The sequence below is a fragment of the Schistocerca serialis genome, chromosome 2 (genome assembly GCF_023864345.2).
Source record: "Schistocerca serialis cubense isolate TAMUIC-IGC-003099 chromosome 2, iqSchSeri2.2, whole genome shotgun sequence".
Classification (NCBI taxonomy): Eukaryota; Metazoa; Arthropoda; class Insecta; order Orthoptera; family Acrididae; genus Schistocerca; species Schistocerca serialis.
The window spans coordinates 679,991,255-680,009,103 of record NC_064639.1 but is presented as its reverse complement, the minus strand read 5'-3'; the positions used below and the strand labels follow the sequence as shown (position 1 = coordinate 680,009,103).

Below are 17,849 nucleotides of genomic sequence, written 5' to 3'. Positions count from 1 at the left end.
CAAAGACCTAGAAGATTCACTTACAAATGATAAAAAAAACAGTACATACTGATTGGAAGCTACATAATGTATTGTAATTGAAAAGACATGCAATTATGCTGAATAACACTGTCTTTAGCAGTCTTGGCTAACAATTCACAAATATCAGTCACAACACAGATCCAGTTGACAGATGCTTGAGTATGTTACCCAGTACCCACGATCTCTTGCAAGTTGACTGGTCCAGCAGGGTACAACCACATAGCAATGTGGGAAATGTGTCTGCTCACATCTTTCAGCTTCCTCCTCATAGTTCTCATCACACGCTCCAACGGATAGATAACTCCCTGTCTAGCAATCGCGTCAAATCCTGAAACATTGGTTTGTGTTCTAAGCATGCTGTTCACACCACATCACACGAAATATGTTGTCCTTTGTCATTCTAAAATCAGTTATATGTGATTTATGTCTGGTGCGACTAAAAAGTGTTCACATTTGAAACATTAATAAACAGAGTTAAATGGAACAAAAAGAAGATACTATTCCTAATTTTTACAGTACAAATTATGATTATTGTCCCATTTCAAAACTGTACCAGGATATACTCATTTAGTCTCATGGCATATATGTCTCAAATTCTAAAGCGCATATCTATTACCAAACATAATTATATAGTGTATAATAGATTTTTAACTCAGTCAATAAATAAGACAAAACTTCGAAAATCACAACTTACATACTAAATTAATGGCAAACAAAGCACAGTTATATATTTTTATAAATTTACAGGTAGATTTAAATTCAGTCAATGGATAAGATAGAATCTAAAAATCACAACATCTTACTAAATTCATGACAATGGAAAAAGAACAAACAAAAAACCTCACATACAAATAATTGTCCTTTCTTCTTCTGCAACAGACAAAACTTTGTTATCAGTCAACAGATCCCAGCTGAGCCCCCACTTGTAATCTTACCCTTGCACACATCACCATTAAATTACGCTTAGTCTCTTCATTACTTTCAAAAGATTTGAGAGGCTTAAGATATACAAAAGAAAAACTTTTTACTCATCTTCATTTTCTCTTGATGTTGTTGGCTCCAAGTCTTGTGTCTAGAGGTACATTCTTGTGGCTGAAATTTTGATTTTGTGGGTTCTTGTTGAACTGAATAACTGATGAAGATTTGCCTGTATATTTCTTGAATTTTATTCTTTGTCACATTATTAAATATCACTGCGTCACTACATTTCCACATTAAAAAAAAAACCCAATAATTACAGTGTTGTTGACAAATGTAGAAAAAATCTACTTCCCTCAGAGGCATGCTGACTACTCCTTACACTCAGCGGTACCAACAATATTCCATAGAGTTGATAAAGTGAAAGAATTTACAAACTTTCTTGACAAAAGAAGAATTTTTGCTAAAATATATCATATTTTGTAAATGAGCCCAGAAATAAATTTAATAATTAGCATTAGATTGTGCAATTAATAATATGAATTTTAAGTATGCCAGAAATTTCGCAATTTCAAATATTTTTGAAAGAAGAATTTTAATTGTATATAGTAGTGTAACAAATTTATTTCTTTTTATACATTTTAGTCTGAAGTATAATACATCATATACAAAAATATATGAAATTATTTTAGTTAAACAGCTGAGACCATTTTAACCTATACAAGAGTTGATAGTATAAATGATATTGGTTATTTCTATAAAAAAAATAAGGTAATGTTAGAGGAGGATGTCCTAAATCACAGTGACACTGTGAAATTCCCTGACTCTTGTTGTCAGCAATCTGGCTGAAGACTCACTGGCTGACACCTTTCAGTCTGCAGGTGAAGCCGTAGCATTAGATTACGCCCCCACACTGCATTAGAGCATCCTTGGTCTCACTTTGGAAGATGACAATGATCCACAGTGACAATCAGGATGTACTGCGCTGTCAGAAGTCATGTAGTCAGATGATCCTGGTCCCACTGGACAGGCAAACCCGGCAGCCAGATGTACCAGCAATGATGATCAGGAACAGAGACACCAGATGGCCCTCTCATCCAGCAGTGACAATGATGTCACTGCTGGAATAAGAATAACTTGCACACCTACTCCGCTCTTTGTAGTAATAGGTGTATTATCAATAGCTTTATACACTATAAGCCACGAACGCCTTCTCCTCCTAAAATAAGACAGCATAACTAGTCTGTGTTGATGCTGCTGCATGTGCGGCTGCTTGACAACTGATTCCATCTTACCAGAAACATTGCTTAAATTGCTGCCAGTTATCAGACCACAACTTCTGGCCGCCAGCAGCAAGCCGAGCCCTTTATCAACTTCCAGTCTCAGAGCAATAGCGTGTGCAATGCTAAGTAATACTAGTAGTGTTGCACTAAAACGCCCAGTGGACAACATATATGTATTTGGCGCCGATGAGGGCGACACCAGCATCAATCTGAGTATCGTCTTTGAACTAAGCTAAACATTATCTTTGTGTAACTCTTCAGGCTTTCCCGGCGATCTAATGACATCTTGGGTTGTCGGGTGTTCTGCCGGATATCAGCATCGTACTTGCATGATATTTCAGTCACGTAGCTCGTAACCTTCATCAGGTGCAACCTGAGACTGGTCTCAGGTCATACCTGATGAAGGTTACGAGCTACGTGATCGAAATATCGTGCAAGTACGACGCTGATATCCGGCAGAACACCCGACAACCCAAGATGTCATTATCTTTGTGCTTTTCCGCTGAGCTGTTCTTTGTAAGCCTTGCTTGTGTAAAGAGGTGAATAAATGAACTCCTGTTAATAAGGTATTGTTTGGTGTAACTGATCCAAACATCCACCTCACTGGTGACCCCGACATCATATGAACACACAACCTTCTAGTGCAAAGTACACAAGCACACTTCACCACCCTCCCCCCCCCCCCTTCCCCCCCCCCCGCAAACTACCCCCCCCCCCTCCCAAACTCCCCCCCCCCCCCCCCCACCCTGGTGCCTTTTCGATCCCTCCTGGGTGTTTCCAGCACATTCATATTGACACTGTCGGCCCTCTACCCCCCCTCTAATGGCTCTCGTTATGTTCTCTCGTCTATTGACCGAACAACTCGCTGGGTCGAGGCTGTCCCCTTCCCTTATATAACGGCAGAAACTGTTGCTCGAGCTTTTGTCGAGTCATGGGTATTGCGTTTCAGATGTCCAGCTATCATCATGACTGACCAGGACAGACAATTTGAGTCGGCCCTGTTCAATGAGATTTGTAACATTTGTGGCATCCGGCGCATCCATACTACAGCATATCACCTGCAAAGTAACAGGCTAGTTGAGCCCTGGCACCGCACTTTCAAGGCGGCTCTTCAATGCCACGACTCTCTTTGGACAGAGGCCCTTCCCCTGGCGCTACTTGGCATTCGTGTGATCTATAAGGAAGACCTCAAAGGCACAATAGCCGAGTTCGTATACGGCCAGAACATCGCTCTCCCTGGCGAACTCGTGAGCCCTTCTGCTTCTCTCCCTCAGTCTGACTTACCTTCCTTCATGGACACCACTTCATCAACCTCCACATCACTCTGCCCACCAGCAATTGCCGGCTGAAGTGGCCGTGCGGTTAAAGGCGCTGCAGTCTGGAACCGCAAGACCGCTACGGTCGCAGGTTCGAATCCTGCCTCGGGCATGGATGTTTGTGATGTCCTTAGGTTGGTTAGGTTTAACTAGTTCTAAGTTCTAGGGGACTAATGACCTCAGCAGTTGAGTCCCATAGTGTTCAGAGCCGTTTGAACCAGCCATTCCTGTCCTAAGGTTCACGTCCTGAAATCTCTGGACAATTGCGAGTACGTCATGCTCCGAGATGACACTGTCCGTGCTCCCCTCCAACCTCCTTATACCGGCCCATACCGAGTTCTCCGGCGCTCAGCCCACACCTATGACCCTATGACATCCAATTGAAAGATTCAGCTGTCACAGTCTCTATCAACAGACTTAAGCCTGCTCATGTCAAGCCTTCTTCCACCCCCCTTCAGGCCATAATCACACCACTCACAGTCGTGGCTCACGATGCTCCGACCACTCCCTCCAGGTCAGACTTACACACTCAATCGAGTGACTTCCAGCTCCAATCATCGAGCTCTCCTCCAACCTCGCCCCCTACTCCAGTCTCACACACTCCGTCGAGTGATCACATGCTCCTCACGTCGAGCTTACCTACGATCATGCCGTCGCCGCCGAGCCCTTCACCGGTTCCTTCGACCTCTCTCACGTCGCCTGCCTCTCCCTGTCGAGGTTTCTCACACTCCCCCATCTTGAATGTGCCCTCGCTCAAGGTGTTTGTGCCTGTCCCCCCAGACATAATCCACAACATCTCTATAATACTACGCGATGATACACTGTTCGTCGTGTGCTCATGACGGTGCTCATGACACAACCTCCGCCATTCCCTGCCACCTGGTGAAATGTGTTCCCCTCTCATCCGACATTGACCTGGACATGCTTTGTGTGTTCGCCACACCCACCGGAGACATCGTTGTTGTCGCTCCGTTTCTCCTGCAAACCACCGTCCTACCTGTTGCCGCACGACCAGCATGCCCAGTACGACGCCTGGATCGCTTCAACGACTTCCAGGTTCGGTGGCCGAACCTTCCTTCACAATATCTACCCACACAACCCCCTGATGATGCTGTCGAGCTGACTGTGGTCTGGCTCCTGCAGACCACCCCTGCCGATGCCATAGTCACCCCCTGCCCTGGCCTCTCAAGAGTACTCCGTACTGCGGGGGGGGGGGGGGGGGGGGGGGGAGGGGGGGGGGGCTGTGTGGTGCTGATGAGGTCGACACCAGCATCGATAACCTAAACATTATCTTTTGCTCTTCCGCCGAGCAGTTCTTTGTAAGCCTTGCTTGTGTAGGGAGGTGAATAAATGAACTCTTGTTAATAAGGTGTTGTTAGGTGTAACTGTCCCAAACATCCACCTCATGTATATAGTAATGTGTCACATCACCAACAACTTTAATTTTGGCACTATTCAGTGCACCTTTAATCCATACGGACACAGGCTCTGATTCATTTACTTTACTGCGATTCCTTGTCCTAAGAACCAATGGCATTGTAGGCATATAGTAAGATGAACCACGATCTCTGTTATACACTTCACATATCTGAAATGTACGATAAGCAATAACCTCTCAGTTGTTAAAAGTCTTCAGCCCGATACAGTCTCCACTTTATTACCATACACGCGACACTAAGTAATACTAGTAGTGTCGTGCCTTACAGTGTATAAAGCTATTGATAATATATCTATTACTACGAAGAGCGGAGTAGGTGCACAAATTATTCTTCATGGTCCTTCAGTGTTGTGTGGATGCATACTGAATTTTACACTTACTGATGCTGATGCTAGTGCACATGGTACTGGTTGGGTTACTGTGGCTCTAGATCGTGTTTACCAACTGTATCATGTCACAAACTCCTTTGTGGAGAAGTTATATAAACAAATCTGGTATAGTGCCATGAACACATGGCACTCTCCTATGCAAACCTTTTTATAGGCCATCCAGACAAAACTTCCCTAGTCTCCTAAAACCTCAAAGTTCTTAACTGGTTCAGAGTCATTGATGATATATTCATGATATGGACTCAGTGCCATGACACCGGATCCCCATTCCTTCATAATCTTGACACATTTTCTTCCATCCACTTCACCTGGCCCATTTCAACTCAAGACATCTATCTGTATTAAACCCACTAACTACCAACAGTACCTGCATTTCAACAAGTGTCATCCCTTCCACACCAAAAACCTACCCATACAGCCTGACCACCTGTGTATCAGCACTGATGGGAACTTTGTTGTTCAGAATGCTGAAGGTCTCACAAGGGCCTTCACAGATAGGCACTACCCCTCAAACCTAGTCTGTAAAGAATTTTTTTGTGACATATACAGCAGCAACAACCTGTGCATGTCCCACAGCAACCATTGTCAGTCAGCTTCAAACATCCCTCTGCACAGTTGACAGCAGTGTTTTCCTCTCAAAAGGGGGGAACTGTATTGTGACTCCTTCCATTGGCTCCATCTGTAGCAGCAGATGACAGGCTGCACAGACCAGAAACCAATCCCCAAATGCCCTCACTGGTCACTTCCACTGGAGGGAAAACAAAAGCCTGATGCTGGACACTTTGTTTGTCCTCCGGGTATCAGAAACTGGAATACTGTGTGCAGTGTAGTGCAAATAGTGCAGTGAAGTGCAGTTCATGCTAGGAATACCAAGCAGATTTGGTACTGTACTATCCCTGGCTGTTTTGGCACCTCTTTGCCACCAAGTGCACCATTGAAGCAGTTTCCCCATGCCACTGGACAACTCCAAACAAAGGTTGTAAGCCACCCATGGTCCACCTGGTCCAGAGCTTCCTTGATTAAAAGGTATTAGCTCATTTCAAATGTTACTGTAGTGTTAGCTTTTGGAGTTAATATGATAGAACCAGCTCATGTGGCTCTTCCAGCACTCCACATCACTTATTGCCATTTATCTTAACTAGCACACTGCTTAGGCCTGTGTGCCCCTTAGGTGTCTAGAAGGGAACATAAATCGTTTCTTCAAGACTGGAGACTGCAAGAACACTTCGAGTCAATTTGCAATGAGAGTTGGAAGGAAATGTGCAGTAGGAAGACCAAGAATTGACTGGTTGGACATGATCAAGGAAGACCTCACTGCCAGAGGAAGGACAGTAAAAGATATTCTCTTTGACACATTACACATGGACAGAAGAAAGCGGGAGAAGCTTGTTAGCAGTACCTAGGAAACTGGAACTGTATGATGATGGTGATGATAATGATGATGACAATGAACAAAAAACTGGACACTGCAATCAGTGTCAAATTGCTGTGTATATAATAGACCTAAATAAAAATGTGTTGTGGAGTGAATGCCTGGACATAAATAAAATAACTGATTTAATTTCTATTTTGTTTCAGTCTTTCAGTACAGTATATTTTTCTGGTGAGTGGTGGGCTTTGAAAACTAACCTACTCAAATCTTTTAACTATAGAAGTTTGTCTGAGCCATGGTGAAAACGGAAAAGGAACAACCGTGGAAATTTTATAACAGTTTCTCATTTTTTCAAAGGGAAACTCAAATCTTTTTGAGGATAATTTCCTTTTAATTCAGTCTGAGACTAGACACACATCAAGTTACATGTTACAAAGATAAAGACTGAAACTGTATGAATACATCCACATTAGATAGGTATGAAATTTACAAATAAAATCTGGAAGAGGAATGATTCAAATCTAAAATACTGAAGGATACCTGGAGAAATTAGCATAAACATCTAATGCATACATACTATCAACACATATTCAATATGTAATCAAGCAGTACATACAGCACACCATTGGATACTCATTAAAGATAAGTAAAAATTGTCACAGCTCATACATCAGTCATTTGGAATAAACAGACAAGTGCATTATAAATTGAATAGAACCAGAACAAATAGCATGAGTGCAACCTTTCAAATTTTAGAGACATGTGAATGTCACATAATGTTCACTTGCCCAAAATAGCATAAAAACACAAAATGTTGTCCATGATGTGCCACCATGTTTGTAATGGGTGTGCACAGTGTGCTAGAATGTTATCTTGTTCATTATTCAGTTCTGCACAGTGCTCCACAAATGTCATAATGAAAGAGAACCTTCCATAATGTGGAATGAGTCAAGTTATACAATAATACACAAATGCAGTCACTATGAGCAACTTCTGTAAAGTATACTAACCCCAAATTATAGCTAGCAGTAGTCTACTCACAATGATAATTATAGCAATTACTTTCATATTACTTCTGTACATATATTATAAGAAAAACAGGTACTTTGAAAACAGCCACATTCTCTTGGATTACCCAGCTTCCATTTTTTTTTTTTTCTTAGCAAATATTTATGTAGCCTTATTTTGAGTAACCTCTACAGGAGAGGCAGCTAAGACAGGTCATCCAAAATATATCTCAAATGAGTAAATATATAAGGTGTATTTATTGCTGAATTGTGATGGCTAATGTGATGAATTTTCTGACATATCAAATAATTTTTACATTTTTAGGTGCCGATCGATGTCTCTATCATTTCTTATGGAACTACGTGATTGTTCTGTGGCACTGGAAAGGACATATAAAGAGGACTTCCGTAATGTAACACTTTATCAAACAGTAACAAGATAACTGAAAGGCAAACCACTGTCCTTGACTTAGGAGAAAAGGAAATGCCCACCCTACTTTATTAAATGTAAGCAAACTCAGGTACAGTCCAAATGTGGTTTACATGTGTGCATTAAGCCTATCAGTATGTGTTGTGCTGTTGTAGTGACCACATAACTTGCATGTGAAGGTTTTCAACCTTTCATAGTGTACACAACAGTCAAAAAAGTGGGTCTGATTTTCATCTGTAATGCAATTTTTTTTTTTTCTCAGCCAATTTTGGTTGAAAAAATGTGGAACTTGTTGTGGGACATTGTGGAATATTCCCATATTTTCCCACTTCAGCCTTACAGCTTCATTAAGTTCTGATAGGTGGCACGTGTAATGAAGGTGCATTCCAAGCAGAAAGCTGTCATTGAGTTTCTTTTGGCAGAAAACCAGAGTACTGGAGATATTCATAGGTGTTTGCATAATCTCTGTGGAGACCTGGTGATGAATCATTGGGTGAAGTGTTTGTTGTCATTGCAAAGTTGGGCAAGATTGTGCAAAGCTGTTCAATCTCCCATGTGCTGGTTGGCCACACACAACTGTGACTCCTGCAATGTTGGAACATGTGGACACTCTCATCTGAAGTGATCAGTGAATCACAATCAAACACCTTGCTGCTCAACTGGACATTTCTGTTGGTAGTGCTGACCACCAATTGGTGTGTGCCTGCTGGGTTTCCTCATTGCCTAACAGAAGACCATAAAGAACAACGAAGGACCATCTGTGCAAAATTGCTTGCACATTATGAGGCTGATCTTGACATTTTTTGTCAAATATTTTCACAGATGATGAAACATGGGTTCGTCACTTTTAACCAGAAAAAAACAACAATCTATGGAGTAGTGCCACACCACCTCTCCTCTGAAGAAAACGTTCAAAGCCACACCCAAAACCAGTAAAATCATGGCTATGAACTTCAGGGACTCTGAATGGGTTATTCTTTGATGTTTTCCCTCATGGTGCAATGATCAACTCTAAAGTGTATTGTGCTACTCTGAGGAAATTGAAGAAATGACTTCAGTGTGTTAATTGTCACAAAAATGCAAATGGACCTATGCTTCTTCATTACAATGCAAGGCCTCACATAAGGATGCACACCCAATAGGGGCTTTCAGAACTGCATTGGACTGTTCTTTCTCATTCATGCCACAGCCCAGATTTCATACCTTCCACCTCCTATCTGTCTAGCCCAGTGAATGATACAGTCCATGGAAATCAGCATATAGACAATGGGGAGGTTATTGATGCACCAAGATGTAGGCTATGACATTGACTTGAAAATACAAAACTCAGATTGTATCTCCAAAGGCCTGCTGATCAATAGTAAATGAAATAAGAGACAATAAAACAAAACTAAAAGGTAACATCAACATTCAGATATCTAATAACAATATTGATGTCACCAATCCTCAGGAGATCAGTAATATTTTTACTGACTATTTCATAGATATCATAGAATCTGACTTTTGTACCACAGATAAAGTACCTGTTGGAAGTCTTGCTGAGGACAGTTCTGAACCTAATCAACTCCTTGAACTTGAAATCAAGGATATTTTGCAGCTCATCACAGAATGTAAAAACAAAAAATCCGCTGGCTGGGATGAAATTTCTCATTTTTACTTAAACAGTGCAAAAATAATATAGCATATCCTTTGGTGCATCTAATAATTAGTGTCTCAAAAAAGGAGTGTTCCTTGACATACTAAAATTAGCCATTGTTAAACCTCTCTACAAAAAAGTGATAAACAACTAATAGAAAATTACAGACCACTCACTTTAACTTCCATTTTAAGCAAGGTTATTGGAAAAATAATTCTGAAATATATGTTAGAGCATTATAATAAGCACAACATCCTGGGAGATTTTTAGCATGGTTTCAGAAGTTGTCGTGGCAACATGACTGCAACACTTCAATTTATACTGAAAGCTCTTGACAAAATTGATGAAGGCATGCAAGTAGCTGGAGTTTTCCTAGACTTATCAAAGGCTTTTGCTAGGGTTTATCATAAGGTGCTTCTGTCAAAACTGGCCAGAGATGACATAAGTGGAAAACTATTGCACCTCATTACATCGTATTTAAAAAACAGTAGACAGTGTACCTCAATCTCACACAATAATGGAGAAACTTTAAAAAGTTATACATCAAGGGTCATGAATATTAAATTTGATGTGCCTCAGGGTTCGATAATTGGTCACTTCCTTTTTATATGTTACATTAATGATTTCCCAAAGATAGTAAAAATGATACCTTCATTACAATATATGCACATAACACTTTGGGCCTTTGTTGGGAAAACGATATTCTTAATCATGGCATAGTTGTAAAAATTTTATAGATATTGCAAGGGAAAAGTTTGAAAATGACAATCTAAAAGTCAACTTACAAAAAACAAGTATAATCCCCTTCAATGTTGGTGACTTGCAAACTTGTATTGATTCTCATGTTAGTAATATTTAAGGGAAAATCTGCAGTGAGTGTAAATTCCTAGGTATATGCATAGATTGCAAACTACTATGGATGCAACAAATTGACAATGTATGTGCAAGGCTATCATCTAGCCTACATGTTTTAAGAAGAATAGCTCCAAACAATTAGGATGATGTATTTTGGTTTAATACATCCATTTCTAGCATATGGTATTTTGTTGTGGGGTGTGGCTTCCAAAAATCATGTAGTCTGAGTATTTAAGCTCCGGAAAAGATCCTTGAGAATATTAGGCAAAAAAGATGCTAGAATATCATGTAAGGTTTGTTTATAGGTTTTAAAATTCTGACTATCTATTCTATGTATATGTTTGAAACAATAGTATTAACTGTAGAAGATAAGAAATATACAAGTCGTAATGCAAAAATTAATGATCACAATAAATAATTCTGCAATACTGCATTTCATACACCTTTGGGTCCTGGTTAGAGTTAGTCCTTGACATTAAATAAAGCTCTTTCTTTCTAGGATAGAATACTTTGGTTTCAGATGCTACTAATTTTTGTCTCAGCTTTTTTGTAGTTGTCACTGAAAAGGAGACGTATTCATTGAATTTATCATCCACTGTATATCCTTGCTAAATTTCTTCCCTTTCTTCATCCAGAAAATTGTCTCTGAAGAGAGTGAAAGTCATCATATAGTTCAGTGAAACAGTCCTTCTTCTATTTTAGCTTAAAAGGATAGATGGGCATGCTTTATTGTATCATTTCAATGTCATAGTCAAATAACAGGACTCACGCTGTTTCATTAGAGACAACTGGCTTAAGAAATAAATTATCATTATGAAAAATTCCAAAAATGTTGATTGCTGCCCTTTGTGCTGACTTTTTTTCTCTGCTAATGACTGTTACTGTGTCTGTGGCTAATCAGCAGCTCTATCTTCCAGAAATATTAATGACGGTATTTATATAAGTCATAACGGGAGGAGACCAAATATAAATCTTAACAGACACAATATTTGGTTATTATCAACTCTGGTTTAGTTTCCCTCCTGTGGCACAGTTTACCATTATGATCTTCTGATTTCTGTGGCTGAAATAGGACACCAGTTATACAAATTAACTGCCTAAGATGCCATAATGTTGTAGAGGTATGGAGTGGATGGTCTCTACAGCAAGTGATAGAGTCAGGATGTTAGTGGTCATGACAGCCTGCAGTTCACCACCCTGGTTATGGCTGCAGTGGTGTGGTGCACATATATCACGTAGTCGTCCAACCTTCAGTCACAAAGAGAACATACCATAGAGTCATTTATTCTCTGTCAAAAATACAACAGTGTCAAAGTTGCAGTAGGGCATAAAAATTGGGCCTTTATATATCATCCCAACAATATGTACTGAAACTATACATTGTTTGATGTTTAATTTACAGAAATTACAATTATAACATCACTCATTAAATTAACTGAATATATTGTAAAATTGGTCCTTTTTAACAGTTTCTTCTACTACAAGGGTTAAGCTGAGTTATTTGTTTAAATGATGAAATTAACAGATACAGTCATGCAAACGATACTTTTGACAAAACTGGTTATTACTTTGGAATTAATTAAGAGCTGGCTTTGCAAACATGTTTTGAATAGAGCCAAATAGATCCTTTAAGAATACTATTAGTTGTTCCTCCAAATGCTTATAATTAGTACAGAATTTATATTTGTTTATAAGTCAACAACAGAATTCATATTACGAAACAATTACTGATTTCACCCTATAACAAAAGTATTAACTATGAATACTCGAAATAAATTAGAAAATCAATTACATACATTAAACTAAGCACAAAATTAGATCTGGTGGTATATTATTTAAGACTGAGGGGCAACCTTTCTTTTTTTATGGAAATGCAGATTGTACTCACATATGTTAACAGTAATTAGTCAAAAAGGAAAAAATGGATTTTAAGGAGGCAATGGCAAAACAAGAGGGGAAGTAAAAAATATCTCAGCTTGGTTCATCACAAGTGCAGCATGCCAAGGTGTGCAAAGTTAAAGCATGGACTCCAGCATGAACAAATGCATCAGCATCTCACAGTGGTGAAGTGTGCCCACACAGGTGATGATGGTGAGGTGGGTAGGTGGCCCAGGTACAAACCATGGTCTTGCAAGGTAGGTGGCCAGTAGCTAATGGAAGTTAGCCAGAAGATGGCTCACTTACTGGGGGCACCAAATCAGCAGCAGTCAGATTTAGTGCAGACAGCAGATCTGCAGCTAGAGGAGACAGCAAGTTGACCCATTTCTTAGTGATGTCTAACACATTCTTCCCCTCTTAGCTGGCTCCTGTTGGTGACTGATGATGTCTTCCTAAAATTTGCAGTATATATGCAAGCCTGGTCTGCTGTTGTTTTCAGAAATTGTAGTTATTTGTCATTTATTTAAGTCAATGAGACTGAGGGGCAAGGTGTGATTGTTGAGCAACCATGACATCATTGCCCATCTTTTCCATGTATCAGTAAATTCACAGCTCTAGCAGTGTGGTAAATTAGTCTTTCAAGAATGATTTCTTTAGTTGCAGCATAATCCACTTACAGTGCGTGCAAAAACACCTAACTGGTCCTGTACTGTGGCTTCTTGTGTCATCTTGGTATGACATCCCCCACAAAGTTGATTATCAAGGTGAATGGTGGTTCACTACATCTTCCCACTTCAGAAAACTCAGTCCTCCAGATCACAGACAATCTACAACTCCAGGAAAAGTCTTGACAACACATCTCATAATTTGATATTCAGGTACAAGACTTTTTGATTTCTCTGTACAGTAATGCAGCATGAACCACAATGGTCACTGGCTGCTTACTTAACTGATCATTATTTCCTACAATTATTCCAGTCAACTGACAACTGTTGCGCCAAGAGTTCAAGTAGTCAGGGATTGCTGCATGTGGTGGAGCATCTGCTCTGCAGTAATGTGTAATTATTGAGCTACTATTAGCCTCCTGAACTTACCTTGTTTTTCACATATATCTATTATTACAATTGAGCTACTACATAAAAAACTGAAAATAATACTGCAAAACTCTTTTGACCCAACAAAGTCCCTTAACAATTTATTTTTAACAGTATATGACCCTATTCCATTGATCTCTCTTGCTTGGCATTTCTACAACAAAAATTTTTGATCACTTACCTAGCGATATGAAATGTCTGACAGACAACAGAGTAAAATTTGGAAAAAAAAAAAAAAAAAAATAACTGAGGGAGTCTCTCCTTTGCAACTCCTTCTATTTCATACATGAATTTCTGTTTCTGTAATGTGTAAAGATGGTGGGTAGGAATTACTAACAGATATCCATATATCTTTTCCTCTTTTTGTTGAAAAATAAATGAATAAATAAAAATAAGAAACTTAAAAAAATTTAACCAGATATACAAATTAATTTGTGATGTGAATGTAAAATGACTTGTTCCACATCATTATGATTTACTGTGCAAAATGATCCATCGAATATGTATCTAATTAACTAACTAACTCCGGTAGCTTCATAGCTCACATTTTTGGAAAATCTTTTGGTAATTTGTTTGTGCGACAACAGTTTGCCATGAGTTTTCTCAGCAAATTCAGCTCCAAAACTGTACCCATACATAAATACATATGGTACTACCTATAAACACTAAGACAGTCTCCCTTACTTTCCTTACTTTCATGTTAATTACAGGCTTTTTGTAATGCTATGTTTCCTTACGTCTTGTGATGCAGTGTCATGTGAATTGAGTCTAAATGACTGTGTTTTCAGTTTGGTTAGTTTTCCCTTCACATGGGTTGAACCTTGCAGCAGTACATCATTAGAAACTGCTTCCCCAGAGTGGAATAATGCCTCACTGAGTTCTGCTGTCTGTCACCAAAGATCAGTTTTTCTTATTACACTTCCTCTTACCTCTCGTACATACTTCATTGCAAATATCATCAATTTCATAAACTTCCCACCCCCGATACTCCTTCCTGAAATTATTTAGCCTTTTCATCCCAATTACAAATATTAGAAGCATTTTTCCTGTTTATGCTCTTACCCACTCTGCCCTTCTGTGGGAGCATATACCATCACTGGCAGAGATGAAAGTGGTGTACCACTCACTATCTACAACATTTGCAAATATAATAAACATCAAAATAGCTTTCTGTGAGTCCTTCATAGAACCTACAACAAAATTACCATCTGCATCTATATTCTGCATGACACAAAAATCATTGGCACATGAACTTTCCTGTACATGCCACTCAGGATTGCAATTGACCCAGGCTCCCTGGCCTGTCTACAACACCTGTTAATGTCTGTTAGGGTAGATACCATTGCACTTAAATCATTATCACCCATGTTGTTATTGACACACTCATTTATCTTTGTACAAAACACTTTCTGTTTGTCTGGCACTACAGCTAACACAGACTTTGAATTTGTGCAAGATATTGAAGCTGGTAATCCCACATTGTTTGCCTTAACTTTCACAGGCTTAATACCTCCTACTCCAAACATTATCTTCTTCCTCCTGACTGTCTACTTTCAAGAAAGTACTACCCTTATTTAACCTGTCCATCATCTCCTTATTCCTGACATATTATACCCGTGGATTAACAGTGTGCCCCCTAAAGAAATTTACCCACTGGTCAACAATCTCCACCTGTGTCTAGCCCAGTTTTTGTCCTTTCTTTTCTCTCACTTCTCCATAAAACTGTAGACATGCCTGGCTGAGTCAATGGTAGTTAAATCTACTTCAAGAGTAGATAAACGAGATGAAGTCCTGTCCTCTCTCATAGCCTTCAATTGCTTAAAAATATGTGTGTTGCCTACCCGCAGCTCAGCTAATTGAATTGTCAAGGATTGCAACAACTCCTCCAGAATACCCATCCTGTGTTTTCAACTCCAGAATTATGGAATCTCTATCCAATAAGATGGAAACTACAGGAGAAACAAAAGTGAAAAGCAAGAAGGACACTTAAACATATCTATCATAACACTTCTTGTTCTAACTCAGCTTTTCCACCTGTGTTGCTGTTCATGGTTACTGCTTCCAAAAATAATTACAAGTGATAATTGCACCATACCCTTTGCATACAATATGATACATCACCCATACTTCATTTATTTTATTTTATTGCGCTACATATTCCATAGATCCATTTTTGCGAGGTAATGCAGGGATGTGGAATGAGTCAAAATATTCAGTTCATTATAACATTTCTTTCCCTCAGGATAATAAACAAAGATTAAGAAAACAAATCTAAAATAATAATAAAGTAAGACAATCAGTTAAGTTCTCATTACACTCACAAACAGAGGTTAAGATACAATTTTCAGACCTTATCTAAACAAAGTTTTACAGAGTAAAAGTTACTATCTGCTTGACTTACAGATCACCAGTTAATCTAATTAAAGCAGCAAGATATACTGAATCAGAAATACACAATAATACATGGTAAATAATTTTAGCTCTCTCTGCTACAGAATTCTTCTAGAGAATAGGAACTTTTTTCAAGCAATATCTCCTTTGGTTAACTTTTAAATAGTACGTTATTACAACATAGACACTTAATATTACTTGGAAGTGCATAGAAGATTTTTGTGCTTGTGTATTTTATATCTTTTTTGCACCAGAGACAAATTTTTCAGGTCACCATGTGTGTCACATTTCCTTCTTTATGATGATGGTATATTTCATTCATTTCATATTAAGGAGGATTGTGAAGCATGAATATCATTACTGAAAAGAGATATTGTGAAGTAGTGGTTAGTATTCCTATTTGCTTAAAACGGTTGCGACATTAGGTTCTTGGAGGCACTCCACACAAAATTTGGATAACCTTTTTCTGACTTTTAAAGATTTTTTTCAACAGCGGTGAATTGCCCTAGAAGATTATTCCATAACACACAAGTGAATAGAAATAGCCAAAGTAAGCAGATTTTGAGACATTAATACCTCCAGTTTTGGTGAATAGCCAGATGGAAAATGTTGCTGAACTAAGCCATTTCAGTGTTTGGTAAATGCGGTGCTCCCATTTAAACCTGTTATCTATATGTAAGCCCAAGAATTTCAAAAAATCTACTCACTGTATCTGCTGGCTCTCATGTGCAATGTTTATCTCCTTCAGGCTTTTGGGAGCAGAATGGAAATTAATGTAATTGATTTTGCTGAGGTTATTGATACAGAATTTACTGTGAACCAATTCAGAACATCCTCAAGTAATTGATTAGCATATAATTCTAGGTCAGAGGATGTCTTATTGTCTATCACAGTACATACGTCATATGCAAACATTGTACGTTGCTTACTTTGTTTGAGGACAAAGGTAGGCCATTGGTATATATGAGAAATAGCAGGGGACCAAGGACAGAACCTTGTGGAACTCCATAATTTACTGTTCCCCAGTCGGCCTCTACCCCTCCTATCTGCATATTGTTACCATCTAACATTATTTTCTGTTATCTGCCCTGTAGATAGGATTTGAGCCGGTTGTCCATTTGCCTCAGAGTCCATAGTGGCATGCTTTCTCTACAAGTATTCTGTGACTGACACAATCAAAGGCCTTAGACAGATCACAAAATGTGCCCACAGACAATGTCTTCTTGTCGAGGCATTCCAAAATGTTATTGGTAAATAAAAATGTAGCTTTGGTTGTGGACATACCTACTAACCAGGCACAAACTGATATACATTTTTACACACCTCCAGCATGATGCCACATTTTATGTATGAAAACAAAATTAAACATTTGGTAGAAGACCTGACGGCCCAACGTAACACTCACACTGGTGGGGGAGGGGGGTAAAAAATAAGAAAAAAATTGCTCTCTCTGGTTTCACCTTACTGTCTTCATACTGCATCCTGCAGATGGAGACGTGGCCCTGTACCCAGCTGCAAATATCAGCAACCACTTCTGTCCCCAGTTGTAGAGGGTAGGGTTGGAAGATGTATATGGTAAGGAGGTGGTGAGAGGTGAGTGGTGGAACTCGGCTGCTAGTGGTCATGATGGCAAGCAATTTTCCATCCTAGGAGTGCTTGCAGTGGTGTTTTGGACGGAATTCAGGTGGTTGTCTGAGATCCAGTCATACAAATAGCAATATCATAGACTTGTTTATTCTGTAAAAAAAATACATTCGGCAGGTAGATTTAGGTGTTGGCCCAGTTGAGCAACATAGGTGATGGTCTCAGCAAAGTGTCTCA

General features: G+C 39.2%; 1 protein-coding gene across 1 annotated transcript in view; it reads right to left on the bottom strand.

Annotated features, from left to right (window-relative positions):
• Positions 1-327: 327 nt before the first annotated feature.
• LOC126457790 (integrator complex subunit 13) overlaps positions 328-17,849 on the bottom strand; it is a 249,485-nt gene continuing 231,963 nt past the window's right edge. Inside the window, exon 13 of the mRNA XM_050094377.1 lies at positions 328-349. Coding sequence (XP_049950334.1) covers positions 343-349 — 7 coding nt within the window. The 3' untranslated portion in view covers positions 328-342. The remainder of the gene's footprint in view (positions 350-17,849) is intronic.